Raw genomic sequence first — 20,210 nt, 5'->3', positions numbered from 1 at the left:
CCCAACAACCCAGAGGAATCTACCTGTACCTCTTCCAACTTCTTCTGCTAACAATCCAGAGGAACCTACCTGCTCCTCTTCCAACTCCTTCCCCCAACAATCCAGAGGAACTTACCTACACCTTTCCAACTCCTTCCTCTAACATTTCAGAGGAACCTATTTGCACCTCTTTCGCTGAAAAACTCCTTCCCCCACAACCCAGAGGAACCTACCTGCAACACGTGCTGTGCAACCCCTTACTCCAACAGTCCAGAGAAACTTAACAATAACATTTCTATAGCGCTTTTCCCCCACAGGACTCAAAGCGCTTACCTGCTCCTCTTTTAACTCCTTCCCCTAGCACCCCAGAGGAACCTACCTGCACCTCTTCTAACTCCTTCCCCTAGCACCCCAGAGGAACCTACCTGCACCTCTTCTAACTCCTTCCCCTAGCACCTCAGAAGAACCTACCTGTACCTCTTCCATTGACAAAAAATCCTTCTCCCAATAGCCCCGAGGAACTTACCTACACCACTTCCGCCGACAAACTCCCCATGTCCTGCCTGGGAATGTGCTCTGCTAAAGTGGACTTTATCTAAGCTGGACGGTCAATGGAGGGTAAATTGGAAGGTAGACAATCTTTGTTTTGTTGTTTTTGTTGTGGGAAAGTTTAGTGCTTGTATAGAGTGTTTGTGTTGTGGCATCTTTGCCTTGTGTTGTACGTTTGTCATTTGTCAGCCTACGTGTCCTGTGTTACCGTTTTTGTTAAAAGTGAAACAAGTTTAGTTCCTTTGTTCCTCTGTGAGGTCAGACAACACTCAGAACATAATAAGACAACACTCAGAACATAATCAGACAACACTCAGAACATAATCAGACAACACTCAGAACATAAATCTAAGTTACAGCCATGAAGCAGTGATGTTGATTGACCAGACCATTGCATCACTTTGGTGATGTTAGTTTTAGACCCGTTGCTATGGGATACTGCACTATGTGGACCACTCTTGTCACTCGCACCGCATTCTTGTGCACGCATGCTGGGTTTATTTGCCAGGTGCCTGGAGCTCGTGTACATAGAAAAGTTTAACTCTCCAGTGGAAATGCAGCAGACTGTCCCTGCTGTATAGAGGATGGGGGAAACAAGGGGTGCTGTGTGCTTTAATGGGGGTCATGAACAGCTGTTCACAATGTCTATTTGCCCAAAGAAAACTTTATAAGTGGTCGCTCTCCTGTTCTTGACCCTGTGAGGGGGTCATCTGCTCCATCTGTGCGCAGCAAGCTGATAAAGCCTGTTAAATGTATAGTCTACTGTTCCCATGCAGATCTTTCACCTCCGAAAGTGCATTCCAAAGAGTTAAAAATAAAAACTTCTTTGTCTTTGCTTATATGCAGTAGCTGCAGTCCCCTGCCTCCCCCCCCACCCCTTTGTGTTGGTCAAATATATACTGCAGGTGCAGAAGGGACTGTAGACAGTCGATATAACACCCCGAGGGTCATTATAGGATTAAAATGAAGTTTAAGATGAAACGCACTTCCTGCACAGCTCAATCCTCTAAAATGCCTTTTCATGTTTGCGAAATCCATCAGGAACCTTTACATTATCTGCACGGGCAGCCTGAGTATATAGATCAGCTATTGATAGGCGTTAAATAATTCAGTCGACAAATTGCTTTAATACAAGGTGGGGGAAGCAGCGCTTTTGTGGCGTTAAATACCGTACACGGTACAGGCTCTAGAGAGACACTCGTTCTTATCTTGGTACTCTGAGGCTAAAAATAATTTACTAAGAAGACCTGTACTTACCAAGAAGCTGCAGACTTCTCTGCGCACTATTGTGATCGCAGCTACTCATGGGTATCGCAACCCAAAGCGTTTAACCGCCAACTCTCCCCACAAACTTTCCCCTGCTTCGCTCCCTTCTCTTCTGATGAATCTTAATCTGGCTTGCCTGCTTAAAATCACATCGCAAAAGTGTACTTTTAAATCATATCCCCTTCCCTCCCAAAAAATGTGCTCCAGTTTGTTGGCAGTTACTTGTAACCGGACCAAGAACGATTGCCAGATCACTAGCAGATTGCTTCCAAAAGTCTGTCTGAAAGGTTCTTGTTCCAAGGCTTGGGAGTTTGGGTTTAAATACAGGATGTTTGAAATAACATTCCGAAGGACAGGATTGAAAAAGCTCAGGTCAGCTCCTAGCAGGAAACACTAAATCTCTCTGCAGAGTTTAATATCAACTTAATCTGTGCCTGTCGTGTGTGTGTGTGTGTGTGTGTGTGTGTGTGTGCGTGCGTGCGTGCGTGCGTGTGTGTGTGTGTGTGTGTGTGGTGTGTGTAGTGTGTAGTGTGTGTGTGTGTGTAGTGTGTGTGTGTGTGTAGTGTGTGTGTGTAGTGTGTGTGTGTTTGTAGTGTGTGTGTGTGTGTGTGTGTGTGTGTGTGTGTGTGTGTGTGTGTGTGTGTGTGTAGTGTGTGTGTGTAGTGTGTGTGTGTTTGTGGTGTGTGTGTGTGTGTGTGTGTGTGTGTGTGTGTGTGTGTGTGTGTGTGTGTTTTGTGTGTGTGTGTAGTGTGTGTGTGTGTGTAGTGTGTGTAGTGTGTGTGTGTGTGTAGTGTGTGTGTGTGTGTGTGTGTGTGTGTAGTGTGTGTAGTGTGTGTGTGTGTGTTTGTGGTGTGTGTGTGTGTGTGTGTGTGTGTGTACAGTGTGTGTGTGTATAGTGTGTGTGTGTGTGTGTGTGTGTGTGTGTGTGTGTGTGTGTGTACAGTGTGTGTGTGTATGTGTACAGTGTGTGTGTGTGTGTGTGTGTGTGTGTACAGTGTGTGTGTGTATAGTGTGTGTGTGTGTACAGTGTGTGTGTGTATGTGTACTGTGTGTGTGTGTGTGTGTGTGTGTGTGTGTGTGTGTGTGTGTGTGTGTGTGTATTCATGTGACAATGGCCACACTGCCAGAGAAGAAAGAGAGGCAGAAGAAAAGGTATCTACCAAACACGACCACCGCAACACACTCTCCCTCCTATGACTGCATTCACTGGGCTGTTCATTCATCGTAAACTGCAATGATGTCACAGCTCTTTTTTTTTCGCCCTGACGACCGAGCCAGGGAGCGAAGATTGCTGCATTGGCTGCGCTGGCTTTGTGTGTGCGCGTCTGTTGTCATGTATCGTAGCCGAGGAGACTCGTTCATTGGCTCGCATAGATTTGTGAATGGAAAGCGCGGACCCATCCGCTGTATAGGACCGCGTTGCAGTGGCTGATTTTTTTTGTGAATGAGAAGGCTGCACCCTTTAGCACAAGAAGCACAAAAAAAAAAGATCTAGGCTAAAACCTCCATAGTTGATGTACCGCAGGGTGCTTGGGTCCATTATTGCAGCCTTCCAACAATGGGATGCTTTGTCCTAAACCCTGAAATAAGCCTTTTGTTTTGAGTAGGAGGCTGAAATGGATGAGCTATCTAGAGGCTATTCTGACTTGTTGCTTGTTGTGATATCCCTTTGTTCTAGGACCCCCCCCCCCCCACCCTAATACAGTATTTATTGTCATACAGTCCATTGTGTGTGAACTGTTTGTGCTGTTTGTTTGTGTTATTTCTAACTGCCTGCACGCTAACGATGATCTAATGAGGCATGGGGGGGGGGGAGCTAATTGATCTTATTGGCTGTGATGGCAACATGATCGCGTCAGATTTCAAGGAGGTCTAAAAATGCAGAGAACAAGGTTAAAAGTATAGCTAGACATATCGTCCAAAGAGAATATCGTTTTTACCGGACTGAAGGCTCTGGATAAATAGAAATTTGGTTGCCGTAGGTGATGGCATAGATCGCCGATGCAATAAGCACTGCTGGCTACGCCAAAGAATAAAAAGCAGTTTTTGGCCGGACGGGTGAAATCCCGGCAGAAGGGTCGTACGTCTTGTCACTTGCGAGACCCGAGATGCGGCGTGAGGTTTAACAGTGTCATCATAACCGCAAGACTTTTATGGCGGCCTGCCTGCAGTTTTGAATATTGATTACGCCTCGTAAATCGCGGCAGTTAAGCGGTGATTTCCAACGTGCAGTCTCGTATCCGTGAGTAATGGCACGCCAGGCACCAGTCCTTCGTGGAACAATTTCAAACTCTGTTGTGCTGCAAGTGGGCGGTGCTTGTGAGGCAGGGCTAGACCAATCGAACAAGAGAGCGTAAAATTAAAGGCCGCCTCTCGGTTGCAGTGTCACTCGTAGTAGTGATGTCCGCGTTGAATCCCATTGAGGGAGAGCAGCGTTTTTACGGCAATTTGTTTGTCACAGTTGAGTGGAAGCCATCTTTTTTGTAAAAGACTAGTTTATTGTGTACATCCTCTGTCTTCAAAGTCCTGAAATGGACATGAAATGTATAACAGGAAGTTGATATGAGAAGACTAGAGAGGCTGCCATATTGCTATCACCATTGCTGAACTTGTGCTGATGTTTTGTCTTTTCTGAGTCATACAACAAGCAAGTGGTTAGTTGAGTCTAAAGCCTGGTATGCACTTTCAATTTTGATTGCCCAATTTTAACACCTCCATGTAGTATGAGAGGTTACCTACACCAGTGATCTGCAAACTTGGCTCTCCAGCTGTTAAGGAACTACAAGTCCCACAATGCATTTGCCTTTGTGAATCATGACTGTGGCTGTCAGACTCCCACAATGCATTGTGGGACTTGTAGTTCCTTAACAGCTGGAGTGCCAAGTTTGCAGATCACTGACCTACACAATTTCTTCATAGCATTCATTATATGTTGACCTCTGTACTACATGAAGGTAGTAAAATTGGTCAGTGATTGGCCAATCATCACAATTGAAAGTGTGTACCAGGCTTAAAGTTGGCAGGCTGGAATAAATAGAGAAAAGAGCGCAATAATTACTTGTACAGCGCTGTGCTCTAGTGCAGCACTGTACAGGGGACAGCCTTGTCACTTAACTGTCCCCAGGAGCGGCTCCCCTTCTAATCCCTCTCATAGCCTGATGCCTATTAGAGGGTATTATAGTATATATAGCAGTGGCTAGATGGTGTAATGGTTAAAGGGATACTGTAGGGGGGTCAGGGGAAAATGAGCTGAACTTACCCGGGGCTTCTAATGGTCCCCCGCAGACATCCTGTGCCCGCGCAGCCACTCACCGATGCTCCGGCCCCGCCTCCAGTTCACTTCTAGAATTTCTGACTTTAAAGTCAGAAAACCACTGCGCCTGCACGCCCGTGTCCTCGCTCCCGCTGATGTCACCAGGAGTGTGCTGCGCAGGCACAGACCATACTGGGCCTGCGCTGTGCGCTCTTGATGACATCAGTGGGATCGAGGACACGGCAACGCAGGCGCAGTGGTTTTCAGACTTTAAAGTCTGAAATTCCAGAAGTGAACCGGAGGTGGGGCCGGAGCATCGGTGAGTGGCTGCGCCAACACAGGATGTCTGCGGGGGACCGTTAGAAGCCCCGGGTAAGTTCAACTCATTTTCCCCTGACCCCCCTACAGTATCCCTTTAAGGGCTCCGCCTCTGACACAGGAGACCTGGGTTCAAATCTCGGCTCTGCCTGTTCAGTTAGCCAGCACCTATTTCAGTAAGGAGTTTCTTGGGCAAGTCTCCTTAACACTGCTACTGCCTACTGAGTGCGCTCTAGTGGTTGCCTCGCAGAGTCCGACAGGAGAAAGGCGCTATACAAATACTGCCATTATTATTATTATTATATGGATCAAAGTCTAGGGCCAATTTGGGGGGGGGAGGGGTTAATAAAAGTAATATTTACAAAAAAGGTCATCTTTTATTAATAAAATAATATTTAACATTGCAGCAGCAATCAGAGACCACCAAAAGACAGCTCTATTAGTGGGAAGAAAAGGAGGTAAGATTCATTTGGGTGGTGGGTTGTATGACTGAGCAATAAATCGTTAAAGCTGTGAGGTGCTGAATTGTAAAAAAAAAATCACCTGGTCACTACTGAGGTATAAACCTGCGGTCCTCAAGAGGTTAAAGCCTTTCTTAAGCTAAGTACACACTTTCAATTATAATTGGCCAATCAATGACCAATTTTACCACCTTCCATGTAGTGTGAGGGCCAGCAGATTTTGAATACCAAAGCTGGCTACACACAAGATAAAAGTCTTTGAAAAATAAAAGATCAAAAGATAATCTGCAGTTAATCTTTCTAAAATAGTTCACAAAAGACCTGCAAAGATAGCAATGAAAGATATTTGTCTCTCAATCTTTCAGATCCATTGCAGTGGATCTGGTGTGCAGACTATTGATTATTAAACAAGGTGTGTGATGAGAATGAGATCTGCAGATATGTCTGAGGCCAGAAACCCACTAGGGCCGCTTTTCTGAGTGCTTTGCGATTTGAAAAGCTCTTGCTAATGTAATGCTATGGGTGTGATCCCACTTGAGCGATGTGATTTTATAAAAATCCCCCATAGCATTGCATTAGCAAGAGCTTTTTCAAATCACTAGCGCTTAGAAATCGCTCCTAACGACCGCCTAACGCCGATAGGCGTCGGCGGGTCGTTAGTGGTATAGCATGGAAACGGCCGCTCGATCGAGCGGCCTTTCCATGCCAGTTCACGGAGGCTATCTCCCTGAACAGCCGGAGAGCTGCCAATCGCAGCTCGCCAGCGAAATGTAAACACACGGGGAAGAAATCCCCGCTGTTTACATCATACGGCGCTGCTGCGCAGCAGCGCCGTGACGTAGGTCGGCGATCCCCGGCCTCTGATTGGCCGGGGATCGTCGGCATATGATAGGCTGAAGCCTATCCTTCAGCCCATGGAGGGAGAGGGAGGGACGGGAAGGCAGGGAGCGCCGAAAACGCTGCTTTGAAGAGCCCCCCCCGCAGATCACAAACAGCCGGCGGCGATTAGACCCCTCCAGCAGGACATCCCCCTAGTGGGGAAAAAAGGGGGGGGGGAAGTCTGATCGCCAAGGCTCAATCCTGAGCGGTGCTGCGGGCTGAAGAGCCCACGCAGCACCGATCACTGCAGAAAGCCCTGGTCCTTAAGTGGTTAAAGAAGATCTCCAGTCAAAATAATCAAATAAAAAACTGCTTAATTTTTACTATAATTATGTATAAATGATTTAGTCAGTGTTTGCCCATTGTAAAATCTTTCCTCTCCCCGATTTACATTCTGACACTTATCACATGGTGACCTTTTTACTGCTGGCAGGTGATGTCAGTGGAAGGAGATGTTGCTTTCTTTTTTGGCAGTTAGCAGGACCGTTTCTTCGGCAGTGGGGGCAGGGAGACCGCCCTGGGTGCAGACCAGCAAGTAGAAGAAGGGGGGCACAGGCAGAAGGACATAATCGCTAGGGAGGTGGTGACATGCTTTGCAGCCAAATGGAAGAGGAAGATTAACGCGATCACCTTCCTTGACTCCTCCTGGGCTGCCTGCGTCAGACGTCAAGTCATCATCAAGTCACCACCGCGTGATGACACCTGATGTCCTGTAGCGGTACTGCAGGCTGTCGGTGCGCGACGCCCATGGAGGAGTCAGCTTTCCAGGCTCTGTTCGCCTGTGTGTTTTTCTGGCCCCTGCTTCCTCCTGGATGAGCAGCTGGTCACTAGTAAGTAGGCAGATCTACTTGTGACCTCTGCCTGTTTGACTGTCCCTAAAGAGTAAGGGTTCGCGAGTCCAGACTCTACCCTGGCAGTTGGAAACAGCTGTTATTTCCCACAATGCAACAAGGCTGCCACAGTGTAATGTCAGAACCATGGTCCTGACATCACACTGTGGGAGGGTTTTCACCACAATATCAGCCATACAGAGCCCCCTGATGGTCTGTTTGTGAAAAGGAATAGATTTCTCATGGGAAAGGGGGTATCAGCTACTGATTGGGATGAAGTTCAATTCTTGGTTACGGTTTCTCTTTGACTTTTAAGTGCACAGGCATGCATGAAAAAGGAGGAAGTAAATGGATTATGAAAGTCTTGCAGGAGCTGATCATTTGCATGTGTACGGGATCTTTAGAAAGACAATGAACTTCGAGGGTCATTCGGGTTCGGACATTGCTAGAGAACAGACTCGTCGGGGGGCTCCTGTACACACTAGTTTCTTGCCTGAGGTGGTCTTTATCGGCCGTTGTAACGTAATGAATGAAATTGCTCATTTTTTACAACATGACTTTATAAGTTATTTAGTCAGTGTTTGCCCATCTTAAAATCTTTCCTCTCCCTGATTTACATTCTGAAATATATCACAGGTGGTGACAACGTTATTGCTCGTAGATGAATGTTGGTTTACTGATTGTTCCGAAGCCAGCAGAAGTAATACCTCATCCCCCAGAATGCTCTGGGAGGAGAATTTCGCAAAGCTGAACAGCCTAGGCTAAACATCACTAGAAGTGATATGGTATATGGAGGCTGCCATATTTATCTCCTTTTAAGCAATACCAGTTGCCTGGCAGCCCTGCTGATCCATTTGACTGCAGTAGTGTCTGAATCACTCCAGAAACAAGCATGCAGCTAATCTTGTCAGATCTGACAATAATGTCAGAAACACCTGGTCTGCTGCATGCTTGTTCAGGGGCTAGGGCTAAAAGTATTAGAGGCAGAGGATCAGCAGGACAGCCAGGCAACTGGTATTGCTTAAAAGGAAATAAGCATGGCAGCCTCTCATTTCAGTTAGTTCTGAATGTTTAGGCAGATTTCTATGATAACCGAGGAAACTATTGACTTTGATTGCTTACCTGAATTGTATTTGCCCGAGTAAAACACAGATAAAGATCTGTAGGCGTTTTACCTGTATGTCTTTAAGAGGCGGTGAAACTCCAGTTTCACCGCTGAGTGAATTAACAACTGACAAGATGAATGTCGGCCGAGGTTCCGGATTTCAATTCCAGCGTAAGGAGTCGTGACTAATAGCAGCGCACGCGGCAGAATACACAGTTGTGACTTTCCTGTGTGCATAGCAGGGGGACGTCACTGCCGCTCACACATCCTACAGAGCTGCATTCACCACTCAGACCTCACTGCATGGTGTGTACTTGCTGCACAGGGATTGGCTGCCTGGCCTTGCAGCACTGGCATCATGGCTTCATGCTACCCCCACTCTACAAACACCAGGTGGGCTGTCTGCATTGAGTGTATGCTGTCCACCAGAGCTGGTGCTGCTATTGAGGCAAAGGAGGCAATTGCCCCAGTACCCCAACCGCTCGAGGGGTCCCTGTCACTGGAACTGGTGGCCTCCCCGTACTGCTCTCAGTGGCTCTCGCATGTTCGGCATTTCAGCTGCCTTGAAACCTCTCCCCTGTCTCAGCGGCAGCTCCGTCCCGATCCCCATCTTCAACCACACTGCTTTCTATTCTCTATGCCCGGTGCATGTTATTTACCCATAATATGGGCCAGATGGAGAAAACGCAGGCAGCTTGGCTGAAGACGTAGACCGGGGCGGAGCCGCCGCCGGGACAGGTGAGATTTTTCATGGCAGCTGAACTACTGAATGGGGCCACAGGGAGCAGTCAGGGGAGGGACTTAGGGGGTCTGACGCCGCGTGGACCCACGGAGCTGACTTTCATGGTGGGGGGGGGGGGGGGGCAAGTTACGTTTGCCCAGGGCCTGTTCTAGACTTTTTTTCTGCCTGAGGCAAACTGATGAGGATGCGCTCCCCCTATCCTCCCCTTCCCGATTTGGAATGATCGTTCTCAGTCAGCAAGGGAGCATATGCAATAACCTGAGACATGACATGCTGCAGCTCAACACAATAACACCCTGGCTGGCTGCGAGTCTGTGACAAACTGCTCACCCTCAGCCAGTCGGCTGTCCTCCGTTCCTCCTCAGTCAGGACAGCAGTGCCACCTCCTCCCTTCTGCTGTGCAAGTCATATGAAACACTGCTGCTCTCCTGCCTCCATCCCTCCTCACTCACTGTCAGACTCCTCACACAGCACAACAAGCAGCTTTTCCCCAATGCTGCTCTCCTGCCTCCCCCCTCCTCACTCACTGTCAGACTCCTCACACAGCACAACAAGTTGCTTTTCCCCAATGATGCTCTCCTGCCTCCCCCCTCCTCACTCACTGTCAGACTCCTCACACAGCACAACAAGTTGCTTTTCCCCAATGATGCTCTCCTGCCTCCCCCTCCTCACTCACTGTCAGACTCCTCACACAGCACAACAAGCTGCTTTTCCCCAATGCTGCTCTCCTGCCTCCCCCCTAACTCACTGTCAGACTCCTCACACAGCACAACAAGCTGCTTTTCCCCAATGATGACCTCTTCACCTCGCTCTCCTCCCGCTTCTCCTCCTACTCTGACTGCATGCTGTTTGTGTAAACACACAGTACAAACATGCTGCCCCTGTTATCTCTGTGCTTGATGCAAATGTGTCACCTTGCTTCATGAGAGAACCGGCCCTGTCCTTCCCCTAGGGCCCCCATGTGACTTAAACTGGCATCGATGGCCCCATTTATGTGCAAGTAATGGGGGGGTGATTGCAAAGTACTAAAGAGGTACATAGATTAGGAGTGTGCACACTCGCTTGCACACTTCTGAAGATGTCCATTAACAGTACAATTTCAATTGAATTTTTGATCAGATTATTCAGATCGTATTGAGTAAGCTGATGGATTCAGTCGATCTTGAACAATCGCATTATCGATCATTTCCTTAAAGTAATGATTGTTCCGCTTGGCTGGAATTTATATGGATATGATCAAACTGGTGGCCATTAACTATACAATCCCACAGGCGAACGATCATGTATGATCAATCAGAAACAATCATTTGTGCCCACTAACGTGCAAAAAGCTGCTAACCAATTCCCTCAGATCAATAGAATCGATTTGGTTTTGTGGATTGACCCCATCAATCTCATCAGAGTGGTTAGCGAGTTTTCTGCCGTTAGTGAGTTTGACAGATTGTTTCAGATCGATTATAACGATTGGAAATCATTAATGGCCACCTTAAAGGAAGCATAAAGCAAATTGTGCTGCCCCATTATATACGTATCCAGGGCTTCCTCCAGCCCCTTGCAGCCGACATGTCCCACGCTGCATCTCTGCTCGCGGCCGCCAGCCCGGGGTCCTCGCTGTAGCAGAGGACGACCTCAAGGTCGTCCTTTCCTGTGCCTGCGCTGCTGTCAATCAAGTCCATGTTGTCCACAGCGTACTGCACAGGCGTATAACTACTGTGTATGCTCAGTACGCTGCGGAGAACGTGGACTTGACTGACAGCGGCGCTCGAGCAGGCACAGTAGAGAGGGTCGGCCTCTGCACTGGCGGGGAATCCCGGGCCGGCAGCTGCGATCGGAGATGCTGCAAGGAGGAACATGTCAGCTGCAAGGGGCTGGAGGAAGCCCTAGGTAAGTATATCTTGGGGCAGCACATTTCGATTGATGTTTCCTCCTCCCCTCTGTCTCTGAAATCTCTGGCTAGTAATACCTCCCCTCCTCCTGCCCAGACTGAGCTCCCATGAGCCCTTGCTACTGCCAAGGCTCTCTGAAAACCTGTAGGCGTGGCTTGCTTTGTTTATAGGGAAGTAAATAGGGAAGTAAATAGAGTATTAAAACAAAAACAAAAAAAAGTATTTGGCTTGAGGAATGCCCTATAAACAATAGGAAAGGATCACAATTATGCAATGACTAAAAGTTCATCTCGAATCCACTTTAAGAAATGATCAAAAATTGAATTCTTTACTGGCGTGGATCATTTAAATACGATCCTTTTTTTAAATATTAATGGTTTTATTGAAAATATGATCGCTCGATAAACAATTGTACCCCCTAAATACTCGCCGAGGCTCCAGCAACATCTTGTAGCCTTCCTGTGGCTCCTCGTGGCTTTCCTGCGTCCTCCGCGCATTGCAAGCTTCTGAGTTTCCTTGTCTGCTATTTGTTTGTGTGGCTCCGTCTTCCAGCAGAGGTGTTTATTTCTGTTAGCGCAGACATATGGCAGAGACGGGTGTGTGGTGAGAACACTGCCAGATAGAGCTGCTTCCTAGGAGAGCAGCTCTTCCTACATTATTACTATACTATACTGTATATTTACGGTACATAGCACTGACATCTGCAGCACGTTACAGAGTACACAGTCATGTCACTGACTGTCCTCAGAGGAGCTCACACTCTAATCCTACCATAGTCATAGTCTAATGTCCTATCATATTATTATTATTATGTATTTATATAGCACTGACATCTCCTGCAGCACATTACAGAGTACAGAGTCATGTCTCTGACTGTCCTCAGAGGAGCTCACAATCTAATCCTACCATAGTCATACGCTAATGTCCTACCATATTATTATTATGTATTTATATAGCACTGACATCTTCTGCATCACATTACAGAGTACATAGTCATGTCACTGACTGTCCTCAGAGGATCTCACAATCTAATCCTACCATAGTCCATAGTCTAATGTCCTACCATATTATTATGTATTTATATAGCTCTGACATCTTCTGCAGCACTTTACAGAGTACATAGTCATGTCACTGACTGTCCTCAGAGGAGCTCACTATCTAATCCTATCATAGTTATTGCGGCCCCCCGAGCATCCAGGTATTATTTTTACTTGCTTAAGAACACTCAGTAAACAAACACCTGACAGCAGGACCAAAAATGTTGTCACGTGTGATAAATCTAAGGAGTGTAAATTGGGGAGAGGAGAGATTTTACAATGGGCAAACACTGATTTAAATCATTTACTAAATGAAAAAAAATGAATACTGTAAAAAAAAAATAGCGATTTTATTTTAAATTATTATTGATTGATTATGTTGTTTTCACTACAGTTCATCTTTAACTCTAAAACATAGCATATGAACGCTGCCAGCGCTATTAGTTGATATCTCTTACCAGTGGCTGGTTCCCGGAACCTGGAGGTTTGTAGCTGAAATAGGTTCTAGACACAGATTTAAAAAGAGCAGACTGAACGTTTAGCAAGCATGTTGTGTCCCTGAGACTTTAGTGGCAATCATCATGTCTGTAAAATGTGGTCATGTGACTAGAGATGGCTCATCTGAAAGTGTTAACAGCAGTTTCGGGCCCACCCATGTCAGATAAATGACGTTGAAACCGGCTAACCAGAAGCCACTTCCTGCAATGCAGGCTGGCAGAGCAGCTGGCCGTGATCTGTCTGTGGCTAGCGCCCTTGTGGTCTAAAGGTGGCCACTAACATTCCAATTTCTAGCGAAAAATAGTTTGAGCGATCAGATCATTCTGATCGGAAATCAAATATCGTAATACTTTGTTCACTACACCATTAACAAACCAATCTCGACAAGAAAATCCAAATTTTGGTTCGAAGAAAATCTAATAGGATTTTTATAATCGTTCAGAATCGATGGTGCCCATCAACTGAGATTATTTACAACCAATCCGATCAGAATTCTCTGATCGCTCGCACAATTTCTTGTTAGAAATTGGACCGTTAGTGGCCACCTTATGCTAGGTACACACGATGAGATTTACTGCCAGATCGATTATATCCAACATGTCCGATCTGATTTCCGATTTTCCATAAAAGTGATTGGAAAATCGGTCGGAAATCAGATTGGATGTGTTGGAAATAATCGATCTGGCAGTAAATCTGCCAGAAAATCTCATTGTGTGTACTAGGCAGCGGTATAAAACCCTGACATAATATTCAATAAAACATGTTTTTCTACTTTTTATATGCCATACGGTTATCATATTTGCATTTGTGCATAAGTATTATTATCCATTTAGAAATTACAAGTTCCCAAAGGTACAGTTTTTTGCTTTGAGAGCTGACTTTGCATTTTATTCATAACTGGTTTTATTCACTATGTATTGAAGGCAGAAATGCTTTGACTCTCTGTCTGTGTCCAGCAGCTTCTGCACAGTCAATGTGTCACATTCCTCACTTGATACAATTAAGTAAACACAAGATAACATAATCTACAACTTCGGATGCGTCCACATTTCTCTGCACTGAACTTTCCAGCCCTGTGTGAAACCACTTAAATGCTGGTCTAGTATAAAAAAAAATGCTGGTTGTATGTAATATGCTGTAAATAATATTTTAGAGCAAAAAAAGAAATGCTGGGTTTCATTCTGCTTTAACCTCCCTGGCGGTTTAATTATTTTGCCAGGGAGGCTGCGGGAGGGTTTTTTTTAAATTAAAAAAAAAATATTTCATGCAGCCAACTGAAAGTGCCGGCTGCGTGTGCTGCTTTTTTCAGAACTCAAATCGGCCCAGCAGGGCCTGAGCGGCGACCTCCGGCGGCATACCCCGAGCTCAGCTCGGGATTACCGCCAAGGAGGTTAAAGCATACAATTTTGATTTTCCAGTTGTACCAGTTTGATTTCATACTACATGGAGGTGTTAAAATTGGTCAGTGATTGGCCAATCATAATTGAAAGTGTGTACCAAGTTTTAAACAGCATCTTGATGCCCAGCAAACTAAGTAGCTGTGTGAGATGATCGCAGCCTGCACCCCTGGAGGCCTGCAATGCCGTAGCGGATTCTAGTTAGCTGGTTTAAAAAAATCTTTTATCTATTTTAATAGAACAGGGAAAACATCTATATTGTGCGGTAAGCCTCCCGTATCACCGTTAATCGACACCCCTCCCCCCACCGTAATACAGCTCCAACTTCCAGGAAAGGACGAACAGGCAGATGGAAAATTAAAGCTATTCCCAGCCGTCAAACACAGATATATGGCCCAGACAGGATGGGAGGCATCGGAACCTGCAGGAGGCCGGAGCGCTCTGAAATCAACAATAATCAATAAATGGTGGTATTCTGTCATTTCTGGAGAGATGGAGCCTTTTCAGGAAAGCGAAGGCCGTTCCTGGATCTCAGAGATTTATGGCGCTGGCTGCAGTGTCTTCTTACCTAATTGTCTGCAATTAGCGGCTCCTTAACGTTGTAAGACAAAGCGAGAGGGTGATGTCATGATGGGAGACTCGCAGCTGTACTGAGCGGGTCACATGACTGCGTCCGCTGGTGGGAAGATCGCTGTGCTGGGGACAGACAATGGGGGCTTGTGATCTCACCATTGCAGAGGAACACTCAGCAACAGCAGGCTGGATAATGTGGTCCGACCCAACAATAGATTTGACCAGTGGTGTAGCTAAGGAACTGTGGGCCCTGATGCAAGTTTTACAGTGGGCCCCCCCAAGCACTCTATACATAACAATTGATACGGTGCACCAAAGCCTGCCAATGGCAACTACAGTGTCAGAGGTGCAAGAAGGGGATGGGGAACAGTTTGTTAATGATTACCACTATTCATAGCATCTTTAGAAGTGATAATTATGAGCACAGGACCAATAGAGAGTTAATACTGTAGTTGAGGTAGGGCCCCTCTGGCCCAAGGGCCCCAATGCGGTCACAACCTCTGCAACCCCTATTGCTACGACCCTGGATTTGACTCTGTTATTATTATTATTTATTTATAAAGCGCCAACATATTCCATGGAGCTGTACAAAGTAAGAAGCAAACATGGGGTACATAATAGTACAGGCAATGGTTTACCAATATGCAAAATACAGACAATGGTACAAAATACAGAATTGGTAATGGCAGTAGCAAAAGTAACATGATTAATACTGTACAATGTATAACTAATGTCAAGACACAAAAGGGGGAGTGAGCTGTGCCCTTGCAAGCTTATAATCTAAAGAAATAGGGGGGGAAACAAGAGGTGGGGTAGTATACAATATGTATACATAGAGGCATTTTGGTTTTAGGATTTCTAATAGGATTGCAACTTGGCCTTAGGTCAAAGGGGGAATGGCCTAAGATAGAGCATATGCTTGTCAGAAAAAGTGAGTTTTGAGGAAGTGCTTAAAGATATCAAAGGTTGGAGAGTGACGGATGTGTTGTGGAAGGAAATTCCAGAGGAGGGGTGAAGCATGTGAGAAGTCTTGTATACGTGAATGCGAGGAGGTGATTCTAGAGGAGAATAAACGAAGGTCATGTGCAGATCTGAGATTGCGATTGGGTTTTATCAAATCAATTATAAATCGATACAAATTTTGCAGTTCGATTGATATAAGCCAATTTATATCTGCCAGATAATGAAAATGCTTGGTCAAACGATGATAAAATTCTGTCGATTGTACAAGAACCGAGTGCATTTCAGTAATATGTCAGTGCATTGAGGACCCTCCCACACTGCATGCGCTTCCATACGAGTTTTGGAACTCCTGCAGTTTGCTGATTGCAAGGGCACTGTGATTAACATAGCAAACTCTGTAAATGTTGCTTGCATAAAAACAGCTATGCTTTTTGCTTGAAGCAGACCTGAACTCAGAACTTCCTCTCTACTCTAAAAGATAAGCAACAGCATAATAAACTTAAAAGAAAAAAACATGTCTTTGTTACAGCTGATACAAATCCTGCAATAACTGCAGTGTGTCTACTTCCTGCTTTCATGGAAGAAGTTCACAGTACAAAGAGAGGAAGACTGGCACCAGACTGCAGCACAGTAGGGGGTAGCAGGTTACTTGTGATGTGCCTCCGGATCAGTAACACAATCATCCAAGTGTAAAAGTAGAAAAAAGTATCCAGGCACCAGCCACAGCAATGATGCTTAAGTGAACCTTTAATTCATCCCCATACAAAATGACATACACAGTGGTTATGGCCTGACAGCCGTTTCGCAGGGCAACCTGCTTTCTCAAAGGCAACCAAAACCCTTTGAGAAAGCAGGTTGCCCTGCGAAACGGCTGTCAGGCCATAACCGCTGTGTATGTCATTTTGTATGGGGATGAGGGATACTGTAGGGGGGTCGGGGGAAAATGAGCTGAACTTACCCGGGGCTTCTAATGGTCCCCCACAGACATCCTGTGTTGGCGCATCCACTCCTCAATGCTCCGGCCCCGCCTCCGGTTCACTTCTGGAATTTCTGACTTTAAAGTCAGAAAACCACTGCGCCTGCGTTGCCGTGTCCTCGCTCCCGCTGATGTCACCAGGAGTGTACTGCGCAGACACAGAGTGTACTGGGCCTGCGCTGTGCGCTCTTGATGACATCAGCGGGATCGAGGACACGGCAACACAGGCGCAGTGGTTTTCTGACTTTAAAGTCAGAAATTCCAGAAGTGAACCGGAGGCGGGGCCGGAGCATTGAGGAGTGGCTGTGCGGGCACAGGATGTCTGCGGGGGACCATTAGAAGCCCCGGGTAAGTTCAGCTCATTTTCCCCCGACCCCCCTACAGTATCCCTTTAAGCATCATTGCTGTGGCTGGTGCCCAGATACTTTTTTCTACTTTTACACTTTCATGGAAGAAGACAGGGTTGCCACCCTGTGTTTACAAATTGAGGCAGCCATCCGCCACAGCCGAGAGATCAAATTGCAGATGTGATTGATCACAAATGAGGGGAAATTAGACCGGCTAAACGCTAAATACAAACAGGGAGCATTTCTCTGTTTTCCTTCTGTCCTGTGCAAGAGTTCAGGTCCACTTTAAACCTGATGAGCGTAACTTGCGCTGTCTGCACACGTTAAGTCTACTGACCGTTTGTTAATCTACCCCACAGTATGTTGTTTAGCATGCAATTACTTTACTCTCAGCACCGTATTCGATCACCGCTGTTTATTCCTCAGTTGTTTTTTTTCCATTATTTAGACTGAAATGAAGTGTTACCACTAAGTAATTACAATCCTGAAATATTACCAATTGACATTTTTCAGAAGGAGACCTGACCTTTAAGTAAACAGCGTTTTGTGATTAAAGCGGGCTTTCAGAGCGCTGCGGCACATAATCGACAGGGACGCGGGGAAGCGGTTTTTAGAATAATTTAATATATTAAGTTCTTGCCTTCAGGGAGCGAAGTTAATTTAAACATTTACATTCCGAAATACATTTCTGCTTTGGTGAGAGTGACATTGTCACTAAAAACAGTTAAAGTTCATCTCCAGTAGTGGTGGTCCATGGCGGTCAATAAATCGTGGGCCCTAAACCCAGTTTATTGGGTGTTACAGGCCCTCAAATTACCCCTCAATGCAATGCCACTATTTTTTGGGGGATGGGTGGGTTGCAGTGATTGGCGGGGGCGGTGGTTAAGGTTGGGGTGGGATGAGTGGTTAGGGTTAAAGAGGAACTCCAGTGAAAATAATGTAATAAAAAAAGTGCTTCATTTTTACAATAATTATGTATAAATGATTTAGTCAGTGTTTGCCCATTGTAAAATCTTTTAAATCCCTGATTTATATTCTGACATTTATCACATGGTGACATTTTTACTGCTGGCAGGTGATGTAGCTGCTGCTTGCTGTTTTGGCAGTTGGAAACAGCTGTAAACAGTTATTTCCCACAATGCAACAGGGTTCACAGACAGGAAACTGCCAAGAGTACGTACTCAGAATTTCTTTGTGGGAGGGGTTTCACCACAATATCAGCCATACAGAGCCCCCTGATGGTCTGTTTGTGAAAAGGAATAGATTTCTCATGTAAAAGGGGGTATCAGCTACTGATTGGGATAAAGTTCAATTCTTGGTCGGAGTTTCTCTTTAAGCCTCAGGTAGGGTGTGTATGCGAGTGTGGTGGTTAGGGTTAGGCGCCGGGTGGAGGGTTCTGTGTGAGAGTAGAGTTAGGTTTCGCCAAAGTAAAATATTGGTATTTAATACTGATATTTTACGATTCTTTTTTACACTTTAATAGTAGGATATCGGTAAATGTATGGATATTGTACTCTCAGCTTTCCTGGGCGTCCAAATTTCCAGGCGCCCTTTTTATTTTATTACTTACACCTCCAGAGGATCCAGGGGTTTCCTTATACCGAGGTAAATGTCTGAATGCTAGACCTGTGGAGATGACAGGTTTGCTTTAAAGAGGAACTGTAGTGAACATAACATAACAAATACATTTTGTTTATTTTTTACAATATTAATTTATAGTTTATTTAGTCAATATTTGCCCATTGTAAAATCTTTCCTCACCCCGATTTACATTCTGACATTTATCACTGGTGGTGACCTCTTTATTTCTGCCAGGTGATCTGTACAGAATGTTTATTACTGAGAGTTCTATGCAGAGGGAGCTATTTCTTGCTTGGCAGTTGGAAAAAGACGTTATTTCCCACAATGCAATGAGGTTCACAGACAGCACAATGACAGGACCATGGTCATGACATCACACTGTAGGAGGGGTTTCACCACAATATCAGCCACACAGACCCCCCTGATGATCTATTTGAGAAAAGATAGAGATTTCTCATGTAAAAGGGGGTTTCAGCTACTGATTGGGGGGAAGTTCAATCCTTGGTTACAGTTTCTGTTTAAAGTGTAACCGAGATGGGGTCGCAGCAAAAAAATATACATACCTGGGGCTTCCTCCAGCCTCCTCTGTCCTCTTCTGACTCCCAGTTCCGTCGTAAATGGCCCCAGAAGATCCACCAGTCGGGGTCAGTCGGTGCAGGCGCAGTCCGGCCAGGCGCGCTCCCCCATCTGCACCTGCGCAATAGTACTGTGCAGGCGCATAATGCTCCCAGCAACATGAATGTGACGGGAGCACATGCGCGGCCGGGCCATGCATGCGCAGTTGGCCCTGGACTGGAAGACATTCCGGGGCCAGTTGCGGGTGAATGGGGAGTCAGAAGAGGATGGCGTGGAAGCGAACAGGCTGGAGGGGGCTGGAGGAAGCCCCAGGTATGTATATTTTTTTGTTGTGGCCATATCTTAGGTACACTTTAACTACTTTCGGCCTGCGCTTATTGAAATCTACGCCCTGTTTTTGTGGGCTCCTGGCTGGCAGGGCGTGGATTTCAGTTAGCCGCCGCTGCGTGAATCCACCATTTCCGTCGCTCCCCGACGATCGCGCCGCTCAAACCCAACATCTCTCGCCGCAGCTCACTGGTTCTGCCTGTCTCTATGACGGCAGAGCCCTGTGAGCGGGTCAGAGGCAGATTCCATTGGCTCCTGGCCCTTTCTTTCAATGTAAGCCGCTTCCATTCCCTTACATTAAGAGACAGGGTCAGAAGCCAATGAAAGTGGCTCCTGACCGGCTCACAGGAACTCTGCCGTCAAAAAAGATGGCAGAGTGTGAGGCCCAAGATCCCGACATGTGGCGTGTATGGCGATTGCGGCGGTAAGTGCAGCGATTCGTCGTGTTTCCGCCGTTGCTGGTACCGGGGGTCTCTGGTCTTTAAGGGGGCAAAGACCGCTGGTACTTAAGTAGTTAAGAAGAAGATTATTTTTTCATCTTCTAGTTTGAGGCGTCAGGGCTGGTGGGTCTTCATAGCAGACGTACAGTATGTCGCAGTGCACAGAGCGTAGTCAGCGGTGGGGCCATCACTTTTGGGGATCTCTGGGACCCCCGCGTGACGCACAC

At 46.2% G+C, this 20,210-nt stretch overlaps 1 protein-coding gene across 18 annotated transcripts in view; it reads left to right on the top strand.

The window, feature by feature from the left end:
* CAMTA1 (calmodulin binding transcription activator 1) overlaps positions 1-20,210 on the top strand; it is a 1,857,772-nt gene that overhangs the window by 1,711,150 nt on the left and 126,412 nt on the right. Inside the window, exon 1 of one of the 18 annotated variants that reach the window (XM_068238944.1) lies at positions 50-609. The exons of the other annotated variants lie outside the window; for them this stretch is intronic. Coding sequence (XP_068095045.1) covers positions 591-609 — 19 coding nt within the window. The 5' untranslated portion in view covers positions 50-590. Of the gene's footprint in view, positions 1-49; positions 610-20,210 lie in introns of those variants that run through there. 18 annotated transcript variants of the gene reach the window in all.

The sequence above is a fragment of the Hyperolius riggenbachi genome, chromosome 6 (assembly GCF_040937935.1).
Source record: "Hyperolius riggenbachi isolate aHypRig1 chromosome 6, aHypRig1.pri, whole genome shotgun sequence".
Classification (NCBI taxonomy): Eukaryota; Metazoa; Chordata; class Amphibia; order Anura; family Hyperoliidae; genus Hyperolius; species Hyperolius riggenbachi.
Note: the sequence above shows the minus strand (reverse complement) of the source record. Positions and strands in the feature narration are given on the sequence as shown.